Raw genomic sequence first — 21920 nt, 5'->3', positions numbered from 1 at the left:
AGCTCAAAGAAATACTTTGTATAAAACTTGCTAAACATTAATTAACTCTTAAGTAAGCCAAAACAGTAGCTGTTATAGTGTATAGATAGAGACCCCCACCCTCTGTAAGTTTTCATCTCACTTTATCTTTGCTTGTTAAAAGACAGGGAGTCTCACATAAATTGGTAACACCCCAAAAGGTAAAAAGACAGTGAAATAGATGTGATTAAGATAGAAAATGTATGTGAATGAATGGTTAGGGAGGTACCAGCCTGAAAAATTCAGTGTCGGCTGAAGAAGGTGTCAAGTGGGATCAACCAGATGACCCCCGGAGGGCAAACTGGAATCCACCCACCACACCTCAAAGGAAGGAAAAACAAAGCATCTGACAACATGGAGCCAGCCACCTGCTGATTGATTTAGCAACAGCAAAATGAAGCAACTCTCATGAACTGACATAGGAATAAATTCCTATAAAACTGGACTCTAAAGACTGAGGACTTTGAGTCTATGGTTCTGCTGCCAGCCTCCAGGAGCATCAGATGCATCTGACACAGACTCAGCTCCATCCTCATGACCAAGATACCTGGCCAGTAACTTGGCATGAGCAACGTCTAGGCTGGTAACTATAACATCTATACAGAACCTGAATGAATGATTGTGTGAATGATTGTGTGAGTGTGAGTGTGTAAGGAATAAGTAGTGATAGAAATAAGTAGTAAAACAACGTTGTTTGCTTTTGTCTTTTGCTGTCTTTTGTTTTCTTATGGTATTTACAATAAATGTGGCATCTTTGCCTTATCCCTCTTAATAAGATCCTGCTGGTTTTTATTATATTGGTATAACAATACAAGATCTCTCTGGTAAATTTTGGTAAATTGTTTGTTCTGGTACAGCTTACACTGTATCAAGGTAACAGTGTTGTACTGAAAACTATGTTAGAATTGTAAGCTGTCGCTTGAAATTTCAAGGGGGTTGCTGGTCCTGCTAGCATCTAGCGGCCTATACAGGAAAATATGTGGTCTGGATCTTGTGTAGTCGGTCTGCAAACAGTAAGCCCATATTAAGGTGGCTTTTCTATTTAAAGGAGCAACCTGCTTTGTGTCTCTCTGTTTTGAGGTTTTTCTGTGTTATTCTGAATTCTAAGAAATAACCGTTACCCTTCCAGGAAGATTCTTTATGCTTTCATCTAACTTCTCTCTGTATATTCCATGAACATAACAGTAACAGACAAAAACCTTTAAGCCTTACAGTAGATTGGTTTAAAAAAACCCTAATATGAACCTCTCATCAACACATTTCCCTCACAACTTAAGACTGCAAAACGTACATGGTTTAGTCTGAATTTAAGTGTTACTGATATCCACACTGATTAAATGGAAATAGATAAAACGCTCTTCTGAACTGAAAGTCATTTCTCTACAATGTCTAAAACAGTGAGTCACTGGTTTGACTTGAGAGAGGGAAGGAGGAAAGATTTAGAAATGAGCAAGTAAACACTCAGCAATGGCAATGACTCACTGTTCCTACCTACATTTAGTTGTTACTGGCACCCTATCATATTAAAAATATAGTTTCCTTTACTTGAATTTCTTTCTATGGCAGGAAATGGATGCAAAATGTCTCCAAAATCTTTTTTGATTGTTTACCAGTGGGTGTTCTTATCTGAAACAAACAATGGGCCTTTAGTCAAGTATCAGAAATAAGATTTGGAAATAGAATCTTGAAAATCTCCCTTTATATCAAGTAAGAATTATCTCAAGAATGTCTAACTAGTGCCAGAACAAATATATTTATTTACTCTGACTGAATGAATACCTGTTTGACAAATAACTTGGAAACAGATGTGATATGAAACACTAGAAGTTTGCCAATACACAATTACTATTTGAAATGCATTCTAGAACTGGGAAGGCAAAACACTGCAGCCTGTTGAGAACTCTTATTTTAGAATTTAATTCTACTTCCTCTGAATAATTAAGGTACTGACTCTCCAGACAGACTGGTGCTTTTTCTGACTGGCAGATTACTTGAGTTACCTTCTCAAAGACAGATGACTGCAAACCTCTCCCCAATGCTGTTGCACCAGTTTCACTTTGGTTTAACTGGTTTAAGTGGCACTGCATTGGTGCATCATTGTAGCACATCAGGTACAATAGCTTCCAATATCAAGAAATACAAGACATAATTCGGGGTGCCTGTTCTTCCCCAGTCTCCTTCCCCTGCACACAGACAGGCTGAAAAAACAACAGCTGGGCTGGACTTCTTGCGAGCAGTGTTGTTTACCTGGGTGCACGCCAATGGCATCAAGCCCTTCCCAACTAACTATAGCCCACCTCTGGCTCTAATGATGTTTGGATAGGAAGGAGCTGCCCTGCCCCTTAATCAGAGGAAGGAGTAAAGGGATATTCTGTCTCTCCTGCTGCAGCCTGCAACATTATTCGCCCTGGGAGAGCAGTGATCCCCAAACTGTGGGGCACATGGAAGTGCAGAGGAACATTTGAGGGGGTACGCAGTGGGACCTGGGCCAGACTCCATGCGGATTAGGGACAGAGCACCACTCAGTTCTGCGCCACCCCAAGCCCAGCTCCGCTCCATCCCCAGCCCAGCTCCAGACCCAGCCTCAGCTTCACTCTGCCCCCTGCTCTGCCCCCCATCCCAGCTCTGACATCATTTAGCTCCGCCTCTAGCCCAAGCCCCTTTCCCATCCCAGTACTGTCCCCAGCTCCATCTTCAGCCCAAGCTCCTCTGCTGAGTCAACTGTAGTAATGATGAGGGGGAGAGAGAAGAACACGGACACATTCCATTATGGGGGGAGGGGCGCAACAGGAAAAGTTTGGGCACCACTGGGTTAGAGCAAATGGTCACTCCTTATCTTTGTATATTGGCATGTATTTGCCGAATGCCTTACATTAACTAAATTGTATTTCCTTTTCTGTAGGGTCAAGACAACATAATGGAACAATTTGAGGGCCAACATACTGTTTGCAGGGGTTAGGAGTATATGGCTGTCGGGGCAGGAAAGTTAAGTACCTCAAGGTAACTACCCCACAACCGGACAGTCTCCACATAAAAGAATAAATGGACACAAGTCAGACATCAGGAATGGTAACATACAAAAACCAATAGGAGAACACATCAATCTCCCTGAACATTCAATAATAGATTTAAAAATAGCCATCCTGCAACAAAAAAATCTTCAAGAACAGACTTCAAAGAGAAACTGCAGAGCTACAATTCATTTGCAAACTTAACACCATTAATTTGGGCTTGAATGGGGACTGGGAGTGGCTGGCTCACTACAAAAGCAATTTTCTCTCTCTTGGTATTGACACCTCTTCATCAATTATTGGGAGTGGACCACATCCACCCTGATTGAATTGGCCTTGTCCTCACTGATTCTCCATTTGTAAGGTAACTCCCTTCTCCTCATGTGCCAGTATATTTATGCTTGTATCTGTAATTTTCACTCCATGCATCTGAAGAAGTGTATTTTACCGACAAAAGCTTATGCCCAATAAATCTGTTAGTCTTTAAGGTGCCATTGGACTCCTCGTTGTTTTTGTAGATACAGACTAACACGGCCACTCCTCTGATACTTGACAGAATTGTTTAATTCACTACATACCTGGGAATAAAACCTTTATACTAAACACCATCTAAAAACCGAAATGCACTATATATTTATAAAAGCAACAAAGAATTCTGTGGCACCTTATAGACTAACAGACGTTTTGCAGCATGAGCTTTCGTGGGTGAATACCCACTTCTTCGGATGCAAGATTTATATAGGCCCCCTTACAACCACAGTCCTAGGATATGTACTTCTGAGGAACAGGAAAACTATAACATTTAAAACTTCTAAAACTTGTCATGTTGTGGTAAAGACCAATACATTGTTTTGTGGCAGAGGAGAGCCAGGAGCACAGAGAATCACATGTAATTGCAATGGAGGTAAGTGCTTTATTAGTAATAACAAGGTATGACACAGTCACAGCACTTCTGCTGGATGTCAGGATAACCACAATATTAACTTTTTGTGCTGGAAGGCACTTAAGAGAGCCTAAAATAGCTCTTCTGTCCATACAAATTTCGTGACTGAAGTCTGCCCAGGTCTAGAAGCAAGTGCTGAGTCTCCCAGGGGAAAGCTGGATTTCTACCCATGTGTGAAAACCCTACAGGATGCAATAAGGACAAAGCCAATACCATTCAATAGCAATTAGGAGGGAATGCTTTTTTATAACATTCCAAGGAGAGATATGAACTCCATTAAACTTAAGATTGCATCCAGTTGCCATTTTAATCATCGAATTACTTTGGCTTTAAAAGTTGCTGAGCAAAGGAAAATGGTTCTGTGAAGTTTGATGTCTGTTTTAAAATTTGGACTTAACATTTGTCTCCCTCCAAAACAGCTTATTACTACCCCTTCATGATTTTCACAGTTATAAACTGGTACATGCGATTTTAGGGAGATCAATTTGAAGAAACTTAGGCTATGGCTAAGCAAATAAAAATTGTTGGTAATGCAGCGTCTAATTTGGGGCTCAATCCTACATCAATGGAAGGTTGTGCTTTGGGAAGGCAGGGGTGACTTTAGTATGAGCATGATGGGGCACTACATGTGCAATATGTTCCCTTCCATTATTGCAGGTGAGAGTCAGGAACTGGTTGTAGCTTAGAGAGGGGACAAGGGTATTTTTATAATAGACAGTTCTCTCTCTTTTCCTCAATACCCCCACGTTTGGAGCTGAAACACCAGATTCCCGTCTCAGCTCTGCAGGAGCGTTTTATCATCATGGAGTGGGAACAACTATTCCAAAAGTTAAGATTAACATAAAAAAATACCCATTTTGAATTTGATTCTCTTAAAACCTTGAGCACACACTTTTTATAATGTAAAGCCTAAATTTCCACAACCTAAAATATTTTAATATTTTTAAAAGATATGAGTGGAATTCCTTTTGTTTAATTAATACATAAAAGTAGCTCTTTGGTATAATTTGATACAAAGTATCAAATGTTTCTTTGAGTCTCAGTCTACCCAGTGACACCACATTTCATAAAAATAGCCATACTGGGTCAGACCAATGGTCCATTTAGTCCAGAAACCCATCTTCCAACAGTGCCCAATGCCAGCTGCTTCAGAGGGAATGAACAGAACAGGTAATCATCAAGTGATCCATCCCATGTCACCAGCTTCAGGCAAACAGAGGCTAGGGACACCATCCCTGCCCATCCTGGCTAATAGCCATTGATGGACCTATTCTCCATGAACTTATCTAGTTCTTTTTTGAACCCAGTTATAGTTCTGGCCTTCACAACATCCTCTGGCATAGAGTTCAACAGGTTGACTATGTGTTGTGTGAAGAACAGGGGTGGCTCTAGCAATTTCGCCGCCCCAAGCAAGGCGGCACACCGCGGGAGGCGCTCTGGCGGTCGCCGGTCCCGCGGCTCCGGTGGACCTCCTGCAGACGTGCCTGTGGAGGGTCCGCTGGTCCCGCGGCTCCAGTGGAGCATCCGCAGGCACGCCTGCGGGAGGTCCACCCGAGCCGCGGGACCAGCGGACCCTCCGCAGGCATGCCTGCGGGAGGTCCACCGCAGCCGCCTGCTGCCCTCCCGCGGCATGCCGCCCCAAGCGTGCGCTTGGCACGCTGGGGTCTAGAGCTGGCCCTGGTGAAGAAATACTTTTGTTTATTTTAAACCTGATGCCTATTAATTTCATTTGGTCACCCCTAGTCCTTGTATAATGAGAAGGAGTAAATAATACTTCCTTATTTACTTTCTCCACACCTGCCATGATTTTATAGACCTCTATCATATCACCCCTTAGTCGTCTTTCTTTTTCCAAGCTGAAAAGTCCCTGTCTTATTAACCTCTCCTCATTATGGAAGCTGTTCCATACCCCTAATCATTTTTGGTTGCCCTTCTCTGTACCTTTTCCAATTCCAATATATCTTTTTTGGGATGGAGTGACCTATTCTGCACACAGCATTCAAGATGGAGTGTACCATGAATTTATATAAAGGCAATACAATATTTTCTGTCTTATTATCTATCCCTTTCTTAACGATTCCCAACATTCTGTTAAAGCTTTTTTGACTGCTGCTGCATACTGAATGGATGTTTTCAGAGAACTATCCACAGTGACTCCAAGATCTCTTTCTTGAGTGGTAACAGCTAATTTAGACCCCATCATTTTATATGTATAGTTGGGATTGTGTTTTCCAAGGTGCATTACTTTGCATTTATCAACATTGAATTTCATCTGCCATTTTGTTGCCAAGTCACCCAGTTTTGTAAGGTCCCTTTGTAGCTCTTCACAGTCTGCTTTGGACTTAGCTATGTTGAACAGGTTTGTGTCATCTGCAAATGTTGCCACCCCACTGTTTACCTGTTTTCCAGATCATTTATGAATGTTGACAGTACTGGTCCCAGTACAGACCCATGGGGGACACCACTATTTACCTCTCTCCATTATGAAAACCGACCATTTATTCCTACCCTTTGTTTCCTATATTTTAACCAGTTACTGATCCAGGAGAGGCCCTTCCCTCTTATCCCATGACAGCTTACTTTACTTAAGAGCCTTTGGTGAGGAACCTTGTCAAAGGCCTTCTGAAAATCTAAGTACACTATATCCACTGGATCCCCCTTGTCCACATGCATATTGACCCCCTCGAAAGAATTCTAGTAGATTGATGAGGCATGATTTCCCTTTATAAAAAACATGTTGACTCTTCCTCAACAAATCATGTTCATTTATGTGTCTGATAATTCTGTTCTTTTACTACAGTTTCAACCAATTTTCTCGGTACTGAAATTAGGCTTACTGGCCTCTAATTGTCGAGACTGACTCTGAAGCCTTTTTAAAAAAATTGGCATCACATTAGCTATCCTCCAGTCATGTGGTACAGAAGCTGATTTAAATGATATGTTACAGACTACATATAGTAGTTCTACAGTTTCACATTTGAGTTCCTTTAGAACTCGTGGGTGAATACCATCTGTTACTGGGACTTATTACTGTTTAATTTATCAATTTGTTCCAAAACCTCCTCTAATAACACCTCAATCTGGGTTAGTTCCTCAGATTTGTCACCTACAAAGAATGGCTCGGGTTTGGGAATTTCCCTCACATCCTCAGCCATGAAGACGGATGCAAAGAATTCATTTAGTTTTCCGCAATGGCCTTATCCCTTTTGAGTGCTCCTTTAGCATCTCAGTCATCCAGGGGCCCCACTGGTTGAGAAGCAGGAAGCCTGCTGAAGATGTACTTAAAAAAAAAAAGTGCTGTTATTCTTTTAAGTCTTGGTCTAGCTGCTCTTCAAATTCTTTTTTGGCCTTCCTAATTATATTTTTGCACTTCACTTGCCAGAGTTTATGCTCCTTTCTATTTCCCTCAATAGGATTTAAACTTCCACTTTTTAAAGGATGCCTTTTTGCCTCTAACTGCTTCTTTTACTTTGTTGTTTAGCCAGGGTGGCACTTTTTTATTCCTCTTACTATGATTTTTTTTAATTAGAGATATATATTCAATTTGAGCCTCTACTGGGGGGGGGGGCGGTCTTTCAAAAAGTTGCCATACCCTTTTGGCACTGTGCCTTTTAATTTGACTAACAAACTTCCTAATTTTTGTGTAATTCCCTTTTCTGAAATTAAATGCTACCGTGGTGGTCTGCTCTTGGGCGCCCCCGCCCCCACCCACAAACACACACGGATGTATTATGGTGATTATTACCAAGCGATTCAGCTATATTCACCTCTTGGACTAGATCCTGTGTTCCATTTAGGACTAAATCAAGAACTGCCTCTTCTCTTGTGGGTTCAAGGACTAGCTGCTTCAAGAAGCAGTCATTTAAGGTGTCAAGAAACTTTATCTCTGCATCCCATCCTGAGGTGGCATGTACCACGGGATAGCTGAATCCCTCCCCAGCCCCCATTATAGACTCATAGACTTTAAGGTCAGAAGGGACCATTATGATCATCTAGTCTGACCTCCTGCACAATGCAGGCCACAAAATCTCACCCATCCACTTCTATAACAAACCCCTAACCTATGTCTATTAACCTATGAGTTATTGAAGTCCTCAAATTGTGGTTTGAAGACCTCAAGCTGCAGAGAATCCTCCCGCAAGTGACCCGTGCCCCATGTTGCAGAGGAAGGCAAAAAACCTCCAGGGCCTCTGCCAATCTGCTCTGGAGGAAAATTCCTTCCTGACCCCAATATAGCTATCAGATAAACCCTGGTTATTATTGAGGTTTTTTATTTTTATAGCCTCTCTAATCTCCATGAACGTTTCACAGTCATGATTACCATCCTGGTCAGGTGGTTAGTAGTATATACTGCTATATTCTTATTATTAGAGCATGAATTACTATCCATGGAGATTCTATGGTACAGTTTGATTCATTTAAGATTTTTACTTCATTTGACTCTAGGCTTTCTTTCACATACAGTGCCACTTCCGTAACAGCACAATCTACTTTGTTCTTCCAATATATTTTGTACTCTGGTATTACTGTGTCCCATTGATTATACTTATTGCACCAAGTTTCTGCGATGCCTATTATATCAATACCCTCATTTAATAGAAGGCACTCTAGTTCACCCACCTTATTATTTAGACTGCTAGTATTTGTACATAAGCACTTAAAATCATCACTTTTTAGCTGTCTGCCATTATGTGATGTAATTGAATGGGACTCTTTCATTTGACTGTTTCTCATCAGATCCTACCCATATGTTATCATCTTCCATCCTCTTCTCTTTACTAGGATATAGAAAATCTCCATTAATAGATCCTCCCCTAAGGGATATCTCTGTCTGAACCACTGCACCTGTCAGCTTTCCCCCAGCCCTTAGTTTAAAAACTGCTCTATGAACTTTTTAATTTTACGTGCCAGCAATTCAGTTCCATTTTGGTTTAGGTGGAGACCATCCTTCCTGTATAGGATTCCCCTTTCCCAAAAGTTTCCCCAGTTTCTAATAAATCTAAACCCCTCCTACCTACGCCATTGTCTCATCCATGCATTCAGACCCTACAGGTTCAGCCTCTCTAACTGGCCCTATATGTGGAACTGGAAGCATTTCAGAGAATGCTACCAAGGAGGTCCTGGACTTCAATCTCTTACCTAGCAGCCTAAATTTGGCCTTCAGGACCTCTCTCCTGTCCTTGGTACCTACATGTACCACGACCACTGGCTCCTCCCCAGCACTACACATAAAAAAGTCTGCCTAGATGCCTTGAGAGACACGCAACCTTTGCACCCGGCAGGCAAGTCACCATGTGGTTCTCCAGGTGATCGCAAACCCACTTATGTTTCTAATGACTGAATCGCCCATTACTAATACCTGTCTCTTCCTAATAACTGGAGCTCCCTCCCATGGAAATGGTATCCTCTTGCACTGACGATACCTTTCATTGCCATATGTTTAAAAACAAGTATTAGCTCAATAAGCTCAACATTGGCTCAATAAGCCAGATGCAGTTTAAGGACAGGAATATTAAATTATTTTTAAAAAATAAATCTGTACTCAGGCCAACTGTGAATGAGATAATGCTCTCCCACTTTTGTAACCTGCTTTGAGACATACAACACAAAAGCACTAGATAAGTGCTAAATATAATTAGGCACATTTGACAGATGGGGTAACTAGAGGACAGAGAGGTTCAGATATATGGCAGGGAGATAACATGGCCTTAGCTAAGTGTAGGCCTTGACTATCAAACCACTAGCTTTTCGAAATCAGGACAAATTTGTAGAAACACTATTTTTAACAGAGCAGTTAGCTGACATGCTGATAACACAACTCTATGATTGCTAGAAATGAAGACGACACTGACAAGCTAATAACCCCAACTGTAGTCAGCCTTGTCCTTGTTTACACGGGCCATAAACCTGGGCTCAACAGCATACTGGTAACCATATCGTTAAAAAGAGAGTGTTGAAATCAGATTTTCATAACGTAGACAAACCTCAAGGGATTAAGGTTCTGGGCTTGGGTTTGATCTTCAATTTGCTATTGCCTTTTAGCAAAAACAACAATACTTTTTATTACATGAAACTAAATACAATTCTTTTACCAACAGAGTCAAAATATGAACTCAACACAGCCATTTTGAAAGATGAAACTTATCTATGCACATTTATAAACTGACTCAAATGCAAGTTCCCCTATCTTATACCATCAGAAGTGGTTTTTCCTACTAAACTGCATACAATTCTGTTTCTTGAGAATATGGTATATGGAGAGCTGATACTGTAATGCCAACAGACCCCAGTCATCAGCAGATGGGACTGAAGCAGGATGTGTGTGGGTTACAGTAGCAACATCTATATTTAGGTTGCCTAACACTTTGCATTATGAAGACACTTGCAGACTTTGAGAAACTCACACCTCTATTGTTTGCAACAGGCTTTTGAAATTTGGCACTGGGGAAGACCTAAGAACATAAGAACATAAGAAAGGCCGTACCGGATCAGACCAAAGGTCCATCTAGCCCAGTATCTGTCTACCGACAGTGGCCAATGCCAGGTGCCCCTGAGGGAGTGAACCTAACAGGCAAAGATCAAGTGATCTCTCTCCTGCCATCCATCTCCATCCTCTGACAAACAGAGGCTAGGGACACCATTCTTACCCATCCTGGCTAATAGCCATTTATGGACTTAGCCACCATGAATTTATCCAGTCCCCTTTTAAACATTGTTATAGTCCTAGCCTTCACAACCTCCTCAGGTAAGGAGTTCCACAAGTTGACTGTGCGCTGCGTGAAGAAGAACTTCCTTTTATTTGTTTTAAACCTGCTGCCTATTAATTTCATTTGGTGACCCCTAGTTCTTGTATTATGGGAATAAGTAAATAACTTTTCCTTATCCGCTTTCTCAACATCACTCATGATTTTATATACCTCTATCATGTCCCCCCTTAGTCTTCTCTTTTCCAAACTGAAGAGTCCTAGCCTCTTTAATCTTTCCTCATACGGGACCCTCTCTAAACCCCTAATCATTTTAGTTGCTCTTTTCTGAACCTTTTCTAGTGCTAGAATATCTTTTTTGAGGTGAGGAGACCACATCTGTACACAGTATTCGAGATGTGGGCGTACCATGGATTTATATAAGGGCAATAATATATTCTCAGTCTTATTCTCTATCCCCTTTTTAATGATTCCTAACATCCTGTTTGCTTTTTTGACTGCCTCTGCACACTGCGTGGACATCTTCAGAGAACTATCCACGATAACGCCAAGATCTTTTTCCTGACTCGTTGTAGCTAAATAAGCCCCCCATCATGTTGTATGTATAGTTGGGGTTATTTTTTCCAATGTGCATTACTTTACATTTATCCACATTAAATTTCATTTGCCATTTTGTTGCCCAATCACTTAGTTTTGTGAGATCTTTTTGAAGTTCTTCACAATCTGCTTTGGTCTTAACTATCTTTAGCAGTTTAGTATCATCTGCAAACTTTGCCACCTTACTGTTTACCCCTTTCTCCAGATCATTTATGAATAAATTGAATAGGATTGGTCCTAGGACTGACCCTTGGGGAACACCACTAGTCACCCCTCTCCATTCTGAGAATTTACCATTTATTCCTACCCTTTGTTCCCTGTCCTTTAACCAGTTCTCAATCCATGAAAGGACCTTTCCTTTTATCCCATGACAGCATAATTTACGTAAGAGCCTTTGGTGAGGGACCTTGTCAAGGGCTTTCTGGAAATCTAAGTACACTACGTCCACCGGATCCCCCTTGTCCACATGTTTGTTGACCCCTTCAAAGAACTCTAATAGATTAGTAAGACACGATTTCCCTTTACAGAAACCATGTTGACTATTGCTCAAGAGTTTATGTTTTTCTATGTGTCTGACAATTTTATTCTTTATTATTGTTTCAACTAATTTGCCCGGTACTGACGTTAGACTTACTGGTCTGTAATTGCCGGGATCACCCCTAGAGCCCTTTTTAAATATTGGCGTTACATTAGCTAACTTCCAGTCATTGGGTACCGAAGCCGATTTAAAGGACAGGTTACAAATCTTAGTTAATAGTTCCGCAACTTCACATTTGAGTTCTTTCAGAACTCTTGGGTGAATGCCATCTGGTCCCGGTGACTTGTTAATGTTGAGTTTATCAATTAATTCCAAAACCTCCTCTAGTGATACTTCAATCTGTGACAGTTCCTCAGATTTGTCACCTACAAAAGCCAGCTCAGGTTTGGGAATCTCCCTAACATCCTCAGCCGTGAAGACTGAAGCAAAGAATCCATTTAGTTTCTCCGCAATGACTTTATCATCTTTAAGCGCTCCTTTTGTATTTTCATCGTCAAGGGGCCCCACTGGTTGTTTAGCAGGCTTCCTGCTTCTGATGTACTTAAAAAACATTTTGTTATTACCTTTGGAGTTTTCTAACCTCTGGTTAGAAAAGTGCCTTTTCTTTGTCCAGTGAAATTCTATTCAGGGTTTGGTGAGAAACTGTTAGAAAAGAGTCACTTCCCCTTCTCTCACTTGCCTTCCACAGGAAAAAATTGGTAGAATGCCAAAATAGTAACAAACAAACAAACACTCAAAAAAACCAGAGCCCATACCACCACTAAAGCAGCTGCTACCACTGCCATCACTGTGCTGAGAATGGCTGGGGTCTACCAGAGCAACTTGGGTGGGTGGAGAGGCACACCAGGCCAGGCTCCCCCAAATACTTTCTCAGATGCAGCACATGGCCTCAGCAGCCTATTTACCTCTCACCAATAACAAAAATTTGTTTTTAACCTTTAACACTCTTCATTCCCTAGGAAATTTCATACCAAAACAAGTTAGCAGAATGTTATTTAGGTTACAGATCCAAGCATTATACAATTAGGAAATCCCACATTTAAGGTGCCCATGAAACTTAATTTTGCCCCCATGAGCATATGCATTATGCTACAGCATTTAATTACATGATCGCATACTTCCCCCACCCCTCCCACACACACACAGGACTCCTACCTCATTCAAAGCACAGGAAGGCCTTGCCTGATCTTTGAGTGCTCAACTTTGCAATCTATACAACACTCTTTTAATGTAGCTTGTTGGTGTAATTTCCTTGGTTTTGTATCATAATGTATACTCTATTATAATATAGTAACTGATATTTTCCATTAGCACTATCCCTTAAAAGCATTAAAATCAAGATACTAAAAGTAACACATTAAAATAAAACTCAACCTATAAGTCAGAGTTACAATTGTGGTGAAATATGGATTTATACTCAATGAATGAAAACTTGGCCATACTGAAATCAAGGGTAAAATTCCCACTGTCTTCAATAGGGTCAGAATGGCACCCATACATTTATTGCATCATTATTTCTTTGCTTCTAAGTGCCTGAGTTTGAAAGTGAGAGGATCAAGAAGTAGTAACAATGTAGTTAATAATTTATTTTAAGAAGTCTGTTATGTACATACACCAGCAGATAGTAGAAATATAAAAATCACAAAAAAGAAACACACTATAATATAGAACCAATTTCAAGACTGCTTGCAGCTAGTAGCATAGCCATTATTAAATTCATATACTTAAAAAGGAAGCCATAAAAATTAGTAAGTCTAAAAAATAGATACTTTATGTTAATTCTTACTATGAGTAATTCATGTATTTATTTCTTTTTGTAAAATAGTAAAAACTCTTAAAAAATATTATCTTAAGTTAAATGTGGTGTATATGTGTTCTGATTCTTGTAGTGAGAATGTACCAATTTTACACTGAGTTGCATGAGGAGGATGAGATAATATATTTTATTGGACCAACTAGGGTTGGTGAAAGACAAGCTTTCAAGGGTACACAGAGCTTACTTCAGACTTAAAGATATACAAAAAGATATTATTTCACCCACCTTGTCTCTCCAATATCCTGGCACCAACATGGCTACACTGCCACTGCAAACAACTGAACTGCAAAGCAGTTAAACAAAAAAACAAAAATGCACCCCCACATACCACATTTAGTCCAGAAGTCTATGAACTGTTCAAGAAGAATACTTACACATACTGCCACCTGACAAAGCTGGACCAATTTTAAATGTTACAGTATCAGTCTCACAATTTGTTTTTCAATTATTACCTGGGTGAAGCTGCAATTTTAGATGAACCTGGGATTTCTGGAACAGGCCGATGTCTTAACATAAATGACCGAGTTGTTCTGGGAACGACTTTCATACAGCTTTGCTTACAAGGACCATACAAGTCATTATCCACCATTTCACCTTTAAATTCAAAGAACGGAGAATCTGGTACGACATTTGGTGAGATTTCCACCTGTGAGAATGTTAGATGCTCATTCTCACTGGACTTGGCTTCAGATGAGTTAGCAAAAGAAGACTGAGAACTTGGATCTTCGACGTATAATGCAGAATGGCTGTCGAAGTGCAAGTTACCTTGTTGTTCCTTTGATTTTTCCAGTGCAACATCCATATTAGGTATGTTTTGAAAGTTAGTACTTTTCTCAATGTTTCCACTAAGGCTGACAGCATCTCCTGAACAATCTGATTTCTGGTATGATGAACTAGAAGATTCCAAATCTGAAAAGCTACCATCTTTCACTTCTAATAACTCATGTTCAGTAAATTCACTCTTTTCTTTACTAAAAAGTCTTGCTGGCAATGCTACAAATTCTGGACTAGCTTTAGCAACCCCGTTGGAACTTAAATTGGATATTTTAGAAACCTGGGCATAGCACAAAGAATGACTTTCCCCTAATTCCTCCAAGTCCTTGTGTTTCAGATTTTCAGATGAGACAGATTTTTCTTGCATTTTTGAAAATGTGATCTCTAACTGCTTAAGAATCCTTTTGCGGTGTCCAGTAGGTGATATTCCAATTTGCTGGAGCACATTATTATTTATTTCTATGCAGTCTGACACAGCGTTATAGCCAGCTTCTTTGAAGTAAGGAAGATACTGCACCAAGTTGATGTTGGCCAAGAATTCTTTGATATCAACATTCCTGTCTCTAGATGACATGATGGCAGCTTCATTCCTGATGTAGGCTCTCAACAATACAGAAGCACAGTCTCTACATGCGCTTATTCTCCAGCGTAAAGTAAGTAAGCAAACTCCAGAAGTAAACTCTTCTTCAGTCACTCTAGAGAGAATGAAATTTCTTCCAAAAGTAGCAATTCTGCATAGGCCAAGGATGTAAACTGTAAACCCAGAAAAAAAAATGTTAAGAAATGGTATTTTTCCCCACTGAATGTAGTGCTTGCGTTCACAATCTAAGCCAAAATGTTGAAGCATCTCTCTACATCCATTTTGGAATTTACTTAAAACATGAACATATCAAACAGATAAACAATGTACAATCTTGAGCTACTTAAGGGGAATAGCGAAATTTAGGTTTTTAAAATTCAGAACAAATACTGTTATATTGTTTCCTTTGGAAATGTGGTTCACAAAAGGGTTCTGTTATACTCTACAGTCTACACCACCCTCTGTATTGGGCAAGGTTGAGAAAGGCAAGCCCACAATCATGCATGGTTGCTTATAGAGTGGCTAGACAGAATGTCTCCCAGGTGCACTAGATGTTCTTAACTAATGTGCTGAAGAGTACACCTTGGACTGAGAGAGCATGTCAGGTCTGCTACTAGCATGCACAAATCAGCCCTAAAATAAACACGCATATTGGGTCTCCTTGAGCAACAGCGATGGCTCCAGGCACCAGTGGTCCAAGCATGTGCCTGGGGCAGCAAGCCGCGGGGGGCAGCCTGCCGTTCGCTGTGAGGGCAGCAGTCAGGCTGCCTTCGGCGGCGCGCCTGCGGGAGGTCCTCCGGTTCCGCAGATTTGGCGGCAGTTATGCCGAAGCCGTGGGACTAGCAGACCTCCCGCAGGTGCGCTGCCGAAGGCTGCCTGACTGCCATGCTTGGGGCGGCAAAAAAGCTAGAGCTGCCCCTGTTGGGAAAGAAATAGAGAAAGAGCAAAAAAGCTGCCCAGTTCATTGAGCTGTCCTGACTCATGGACGCTGACTCTGCTCTGACAGGATCTCTAATGAATAAGAAGCTACTTGTAGCAACACATCTTCCCCTCACTTTATGTTGTTTGGAGGTAAAAGGTAGGATTTATCCTATAGGCATCTAGAAATCATTTCACCCTGTTTAATAATATCCAACAAGACCACACAAGAAGTGGTGAAAGATGCTAAATCCATTTGAAGCAACGGGGGAAGTTTAGGCAGGGGCGGCTCTAGGAATCCCGCCGCCCCAAGCAGGGCGGCACGCTGCGGGGCGTGCTCTGGCGGTCGCCGGACCCGCGGCTCCGCGGGACCTCCTGCGGACGTGCCTGCGAAGGTTTCACTGTTCCCGCGGCTCCGGTGGAGCATCCGCAGGCATGCCTGCGGGAGGTCCACCCAAGCCGCGGGACCGGCACACCCTCCACAGTCATGCCTGCGGGAGGTCCGCTGGTCCCACGGCTCCAGTCGACCTCCCGCAGGCATGACTGCGGAAGGTCTGCCGGAGCTGCCTGCCACCCTGCAGGCAAAATGCCACCCTACGCGCGCGCTTGGCGCGCTGGGGTCTGGAGCCAGCCCTGAGTTTAGGTAGGCAAAATAATTATCCAAACCAGAAATTTAGCCAGGGAAAAATAGATTACTTCTTGTCAAAACTGTCTCAAGATATTTTAATGACCATTAATGCTCAGGTTATCAGTCATACATATTTGAAGATGAGACATTAATGAAGTCAATTGGTACACAATGTCAATTGCGTACAATAAAGGGGGTGTGGAGGGGAGGGAAGATGTACTTCTGCCAAGATGTTCATGATTCAGACAACCCAGTGTCATTCCAGTGATGTGGCTGGTCTCAAGAAGGGTGTAACTTCGGCAGCCACACAATATGTCAGTAGGGAAAAGCAATGGGGAAGTAAAGCAACTAATCAGACTAAGATGTTTTTCTGGAGACCAGTAAAGTTTATGAACTCTGACAGATATGAATCATTCTTCACTGCTGAGCAAACTATAGCATTTTAGTCATGAGTTTTGAAACTAATGAAGTCTAAAATACCCCAAGAATCCTTGAATATTATGGTAACATTACAAGAAGCCATAACTTCATTTTCTTTTTCAGATAAACAGAAGTCAAACATAAGAGTACTTCAAGGTATCTTTCCAACAACTTACATGAAGAAATATTAGAGAGACATTAATATGGGCCAAAATTAAGGTTTATTTATTTTAATTCCATTGGAAACATTAAAACAAATCCACTGTTGTGTTTGCAACCCAAATACTATACACTAGCACAATGCAGCGAGACCAGAAAATGAAATAGACTATACTGAGGTTTGGCAGAATTCAATTTTTTATAATGTTTACAAATATTTATGTTTATTTCTAAACTTTATTTACCTATTCACATTTTCATAGCTGTGAAAAATGTATTTCTGTTGATTTATATTTTTACAGTTGTGAGAAGTCATGGGGGTCAGACAATTTTTAATGACAGTGCACAATGAGAATCAAAAAGTTAAAGCTTTATAAGTGTTAAAACACATTGTCAACATTTCATGTCAAAATATTTTAAGTAGATATGCTTATATCAAACTCTAATTAGTTCTTAAGCAGCATTTTTCTTACTTTGCCTATCTGTACATTTTGATTATCGATAGAAATATTTTTTCATGGTTTTGTATGTGCATCATTAAATCAACATTTAACAACATTTATTAATAAAATTCTAATCTTTCCAACACTAACAAAAAAACCCAAACCTGTCTAACCTATATTCATTGTCCAAGCTGATACAATAAAAAAATTAGAATGCACATTTAAGATTCAGTTTAAATTATCTAAAATGATATGATAAAAATAGTTTAAGACACTTATTATCCAGTAGTAGCCCTTTAGGAAGGAAGGAACATATTCCACTTATAGTATTAGATATACAAATCAACTGTGCCTAAACATTTCAAATTCCTTCAGTCTGTGTGTATGGTTAAAGTATATCTACTATTTTTGGCCAATTACTTAAGATCCAGAAAGTATGCTGTAAATAATCTTACAGTATGATAGAAATTCTGTCCTAAATGACATTTCTTGAGAGCTATTAAATAATAAAATAAAATAAATAAAAATGCTCCACCTGAACAAATTTAAGTCATTTAATTTTTCATGCTTTTTAAAGAAATTCTATTGGAGTGGGGGAAGGGAAGTATTCTAACAACTAAAGTGTATAAATATAGGTTACTGTTAATCAGAGACTGATCTCACGGGTGTGCTGTGGAAGACTCAGGGCATGTCTACACTTACCAGGGATTGACGCTGCGGAGATTGACGTACCGGGGGGGTCGATTTAGGGGTCTAGTGAAGACCCGCTAAATCAACCACAGATCACTCACCCATCGACTCCGGTACTCCACCAGAATGAGAAGCATAAGGGAAGTTGATGGGACACACTCTCCTGTCGACCCAGCGCGATGCAAACACCGCAATAAGTCGATTTATCCCCATAGTGTAGACAAGGCCTCAGACATGTGAATTACCGTACGCTCCTGGGCAGATCCATAGCTACTGTATTCATTGTCCAAGCTAACACAATAGCTACTGCAAATGGTCACAGCTCCACTGAAGGTAATGAACCTACAAGTATTTACATCAGCTGGAAAGCTGCCCTGTAGTCCACATGAATTTGGACAGTAACACTGTTTTTTATATGCTCTCGGTAAGAGTCAGGTAGTACTGACAGCAACTGTCGTGAAAGTCATATAACCCTTTATCTTGCTCTTATGACTGTCTTCCACAGCTATGTGACCACAGACACTTCTATATTTGGGATCCAATTGCAAAGAACTCTCCATCTCCTGCAACTACCTTCAAACCTGCAGTAAAAATGTGGGGTTTCAAAAAAAAGAAAGTTTTAAAATTAGGTAATGATTTATTTCAACAAAATGGGAAAGGCAGCAGATAGAAAAAGCAAGGTTACAAAAACACACACTCCACTCTGAAAGGAGTTGTTTTATACCACCTATGGCATGGGTGCCGAAGGCGGCACTCACACTGCCTGGGTCATGGCCACTGGTCCGGGGGGGATCTGTATTTTATTTAATTTTAAATGAAGCTTCTTGAACATTTTAAAAACTTTATTTACTTTACATACCACAATAGTTTAGTTATATATTATATAGACTTCTAAAAAGAGACCTTCTAAGAACGTTAAAATGTATTACTGGCACGCAAAACCCTAAATTACAGTCAATAAGTGAAGACTCAGCACACCACTTCTGAAAGGTTGCCGACCCCTGTTTTATACCTTTCCTTTTCACACTTCTTCCACTCTGTCTTTTAGGGTCTGTCTACACTGGATAGATAACCTGGGTCTGTTGGACTCGGCCTGTGGACTCAGTGTTTCCAAGCACATGCTCAGGCATCCACAATGCATTGCAAATGTGGGTATACAATTACTGGACCCAGCTCTGACAGCCATGCTAATGCATCCATACTGCACTACATGGGCCTTCTGACTCCCATCTGTAACTTGACCTGCATTCACACTCCAGAATGACAGGGCTTGGACCAGAGTCTCAGTGGGACTTGGGCTCTCACCCATCCCCACCAGCAGGTCCTGAATGCTTGCTGAAGAGAGTCAAACTCACTTGTGTGTGGATGAAAGGGTGGGTTTGGGCTCAAACCAAATCAGAGCTCAAGCGTGCAGTGTGACGTACCCTTAGATTCCAGTCGAGCTAACATATACACACACATACACACACAAGTTCAATGGGGCATCTCAGATGTTTAAGAATTTTCAGGATTAAGGTCTGAAATTCCTTGTAAGCAAGAGAACTACCTTGCACACATTAAGCCTTCAACAAACTGCACAAGCCATTAATTGCAGGATTGGGGCTTTAGACCACCCCCCTCGACCCCCACTCCAAGCTCTTTAAGATTCAAACCATCTCTTTCCTGTTTGGAAAGTACACTGCACATCGTGGGTGCCCATGGCCACCTACTAGCCCATCACTCAAGACTCCTTACCCCATGCGCTTATGAGAGCCAAAAAAACAGAAAGCATCTAAAACTGCCCTCAAGCAGTTCCAAAGCAGATTCATGCAGTACCGTATATCTTTATCAAAGTTTTAACATCTGCAGACAGTAGATTTCCCTTCTCTTTCCTCCTTTATAAAGTGCAATCTGGCCTTGGGGAAGCCTGATAACTTCTTCTATTCTGTAGCAGCTGCTCTAGCACGCAGGTGCTAGCCTGAAGTTCCCTACAAGAGGAATAACAATGTAGGTTGAACAGCATAGGATATATGTGCCAATCTGACAAAAATGGAAATGATACACCCTGAATAAATCCTGAGTAATAGGCAAGTGATTCCTATGTACAGTATAGAATTTGTAAGTGTCTTTAGAATCCTTCTAGATGAGAGGGCAATACATATAATTAAGTAGTGATGTTTTGTTTTGGTTCTTTTAAAGTAGCTCAGAGCAGATTTTTGTTCCCTATGGGGGAAAAAATATGTCATGCAGAGTAGCACAGCATTGTTTATATTTCTTGAGCTTCACTGTGATTGAGATGGCATTTTAACAATTACTAAAAGTCTTCTTGTAAAGTTTTGTAGTGGTCTTTATTACACCATCTTCAAAATGAAACACCTCAAAAAATAAGCCTTTTTGCACCACTCAGGATTCACTCTGTTGGAGAGGTGTGGGGAAAGGTGAATATATTTGCACAGGTGATATAATGTATATAAATGTTTTCAATGTATATGATGTATACAAATGCCAGAAGTATGAGGAACAAGCAGGATGAACTGCAAGTCATGATATATGAAGAAAATTATGACTTTATTGGCATCACAGAGACTTGGTGGCACAACTCCCATGATTGGAGAACCAGCATTGAGGGACATACCTTGTTCTGAAAAGAGGAGGTGGTGTTGCTTTTCATCAAGAATGTATGCTCTTGCTCCAAGGTCCAAGGGGAAGTGAGTGACAGACTTACTGAGTGTCTCCGGGTGAGGATAACAAGAGAAAAGAACAGTACCAATGTGATGGGGGATGTCTATTATAGACCACCAAATCAAGAAGAGGAAGTTGATGATTCATTCTACAAACAGGTTACAAATTAGCCAACACACAAGTGAGCTAGTATTAATGGGAGATTTTAACTTCCCTGATATCTGTTGGAAGACTATTGAAGCAAATCATAATACATCCCGCAAATTCTTAGCATATGTAGGGGACATCTTTCTGATTCAAAAAATTGAGGAAACACCCAGGAGGGCATCCATTTTGGATCTTGTTTTGCCCAACAGGGATGATTAGCTGCAAACGTGAGCATGGTCGGGAATTTGGGAGGAAGTGGTCATGATCTGATAGAATTCAAGATCCTATGGAAAACAGGACCTAAGAACAGTAAAACAAGAACACTGGACTTCAGAAAGGCGGATTTCAACCAACTCAGAATTAGTAGGCAAGGTCCTATGGAAAAACCAATTAGGAAGAAAAGGAGTTGAAGGGGGTTGGCAGTTCTTAAAAAGATATAATACTAGAGGCTCAACATCAAGATACTCCAACACAAAGGAACGATTAGAAGAGCCACAGGAGGCCAATGTGTCCACACAAGGAGCTGTTTATCCATTTTGGTTTTTAGATAGCTACATATAGGAAATGGAAGGAGGGGCATGTCCCCAAGGAACCATACATGGGAATAGCATGAACATACAGGGACAAAATCAGGAAAGCCAAAGCAAAGAATGAATTGCAGCTGGCAAGGAATGTTAAAGACACCAAGAAGGGGTTCTTCAAATATGTCAGAAAAAAAGGAAAGATCAAGGATGGTGTGGGCTCCGCTGCTCAATGGAGAAGGTAAGCTGATAAAAGAAAATGCTAGGAAGGTAGATCTGCTCGATGTCTACTTTGCATCAGTTTTCTCACAAAAAATAACATGTGACCGGATGACTAGCAAACTTACCACAG

At 40.8% G+C, this 21920-nt stretch overlaps 1 protein-coding gene across 3 annotated transcripts in view; it reads right to left on the bottom strand.

Annotated features, from left to right (window-relative positions):
- The window catches only part of ARAP2 (ArfGAP with RhoGAP domain, ankyrin repeat and PH domain 2), a 199969-nt gene that overhangs the window by 172135 nt on the left and 5914 nt on the right, over positions 1-21920 (bottom strand). For all 3 annotated transcript variants that reach the window (XM_039541886.1, XM_039541887.1, XM_039541888.1), the window contains exon 2: positions 14080-15154. In XM_039541886.1, coding sequence (XP_039397820.1) covers positions 14080-14975 — 896 coding nt within the window. In that variant the 5' untranslated portion in view covers positions 14976-15154. The remainder of the gene's footprint in view (positions 1-14079; positions 15155-21920) is intronic.

The sequence above is a fragment of the Mauremys reevesii genome, linkage group 5 (genome assembly GCF_016161935.1).
Source record: "Mauremys reevesii isolate NIE-2019 linkage group 5, ASM1616193v1, whole genome shotgun sequence".
Classification (NCBI taxonomy): Eukaryota; Metazoa; Chordata; order Testudines; family Geoemydidae; genus Mauremys; species Mauremys reevesii.
This window is presented reverse-complemented; position numbering and strand designations above follow the sequence as displayed.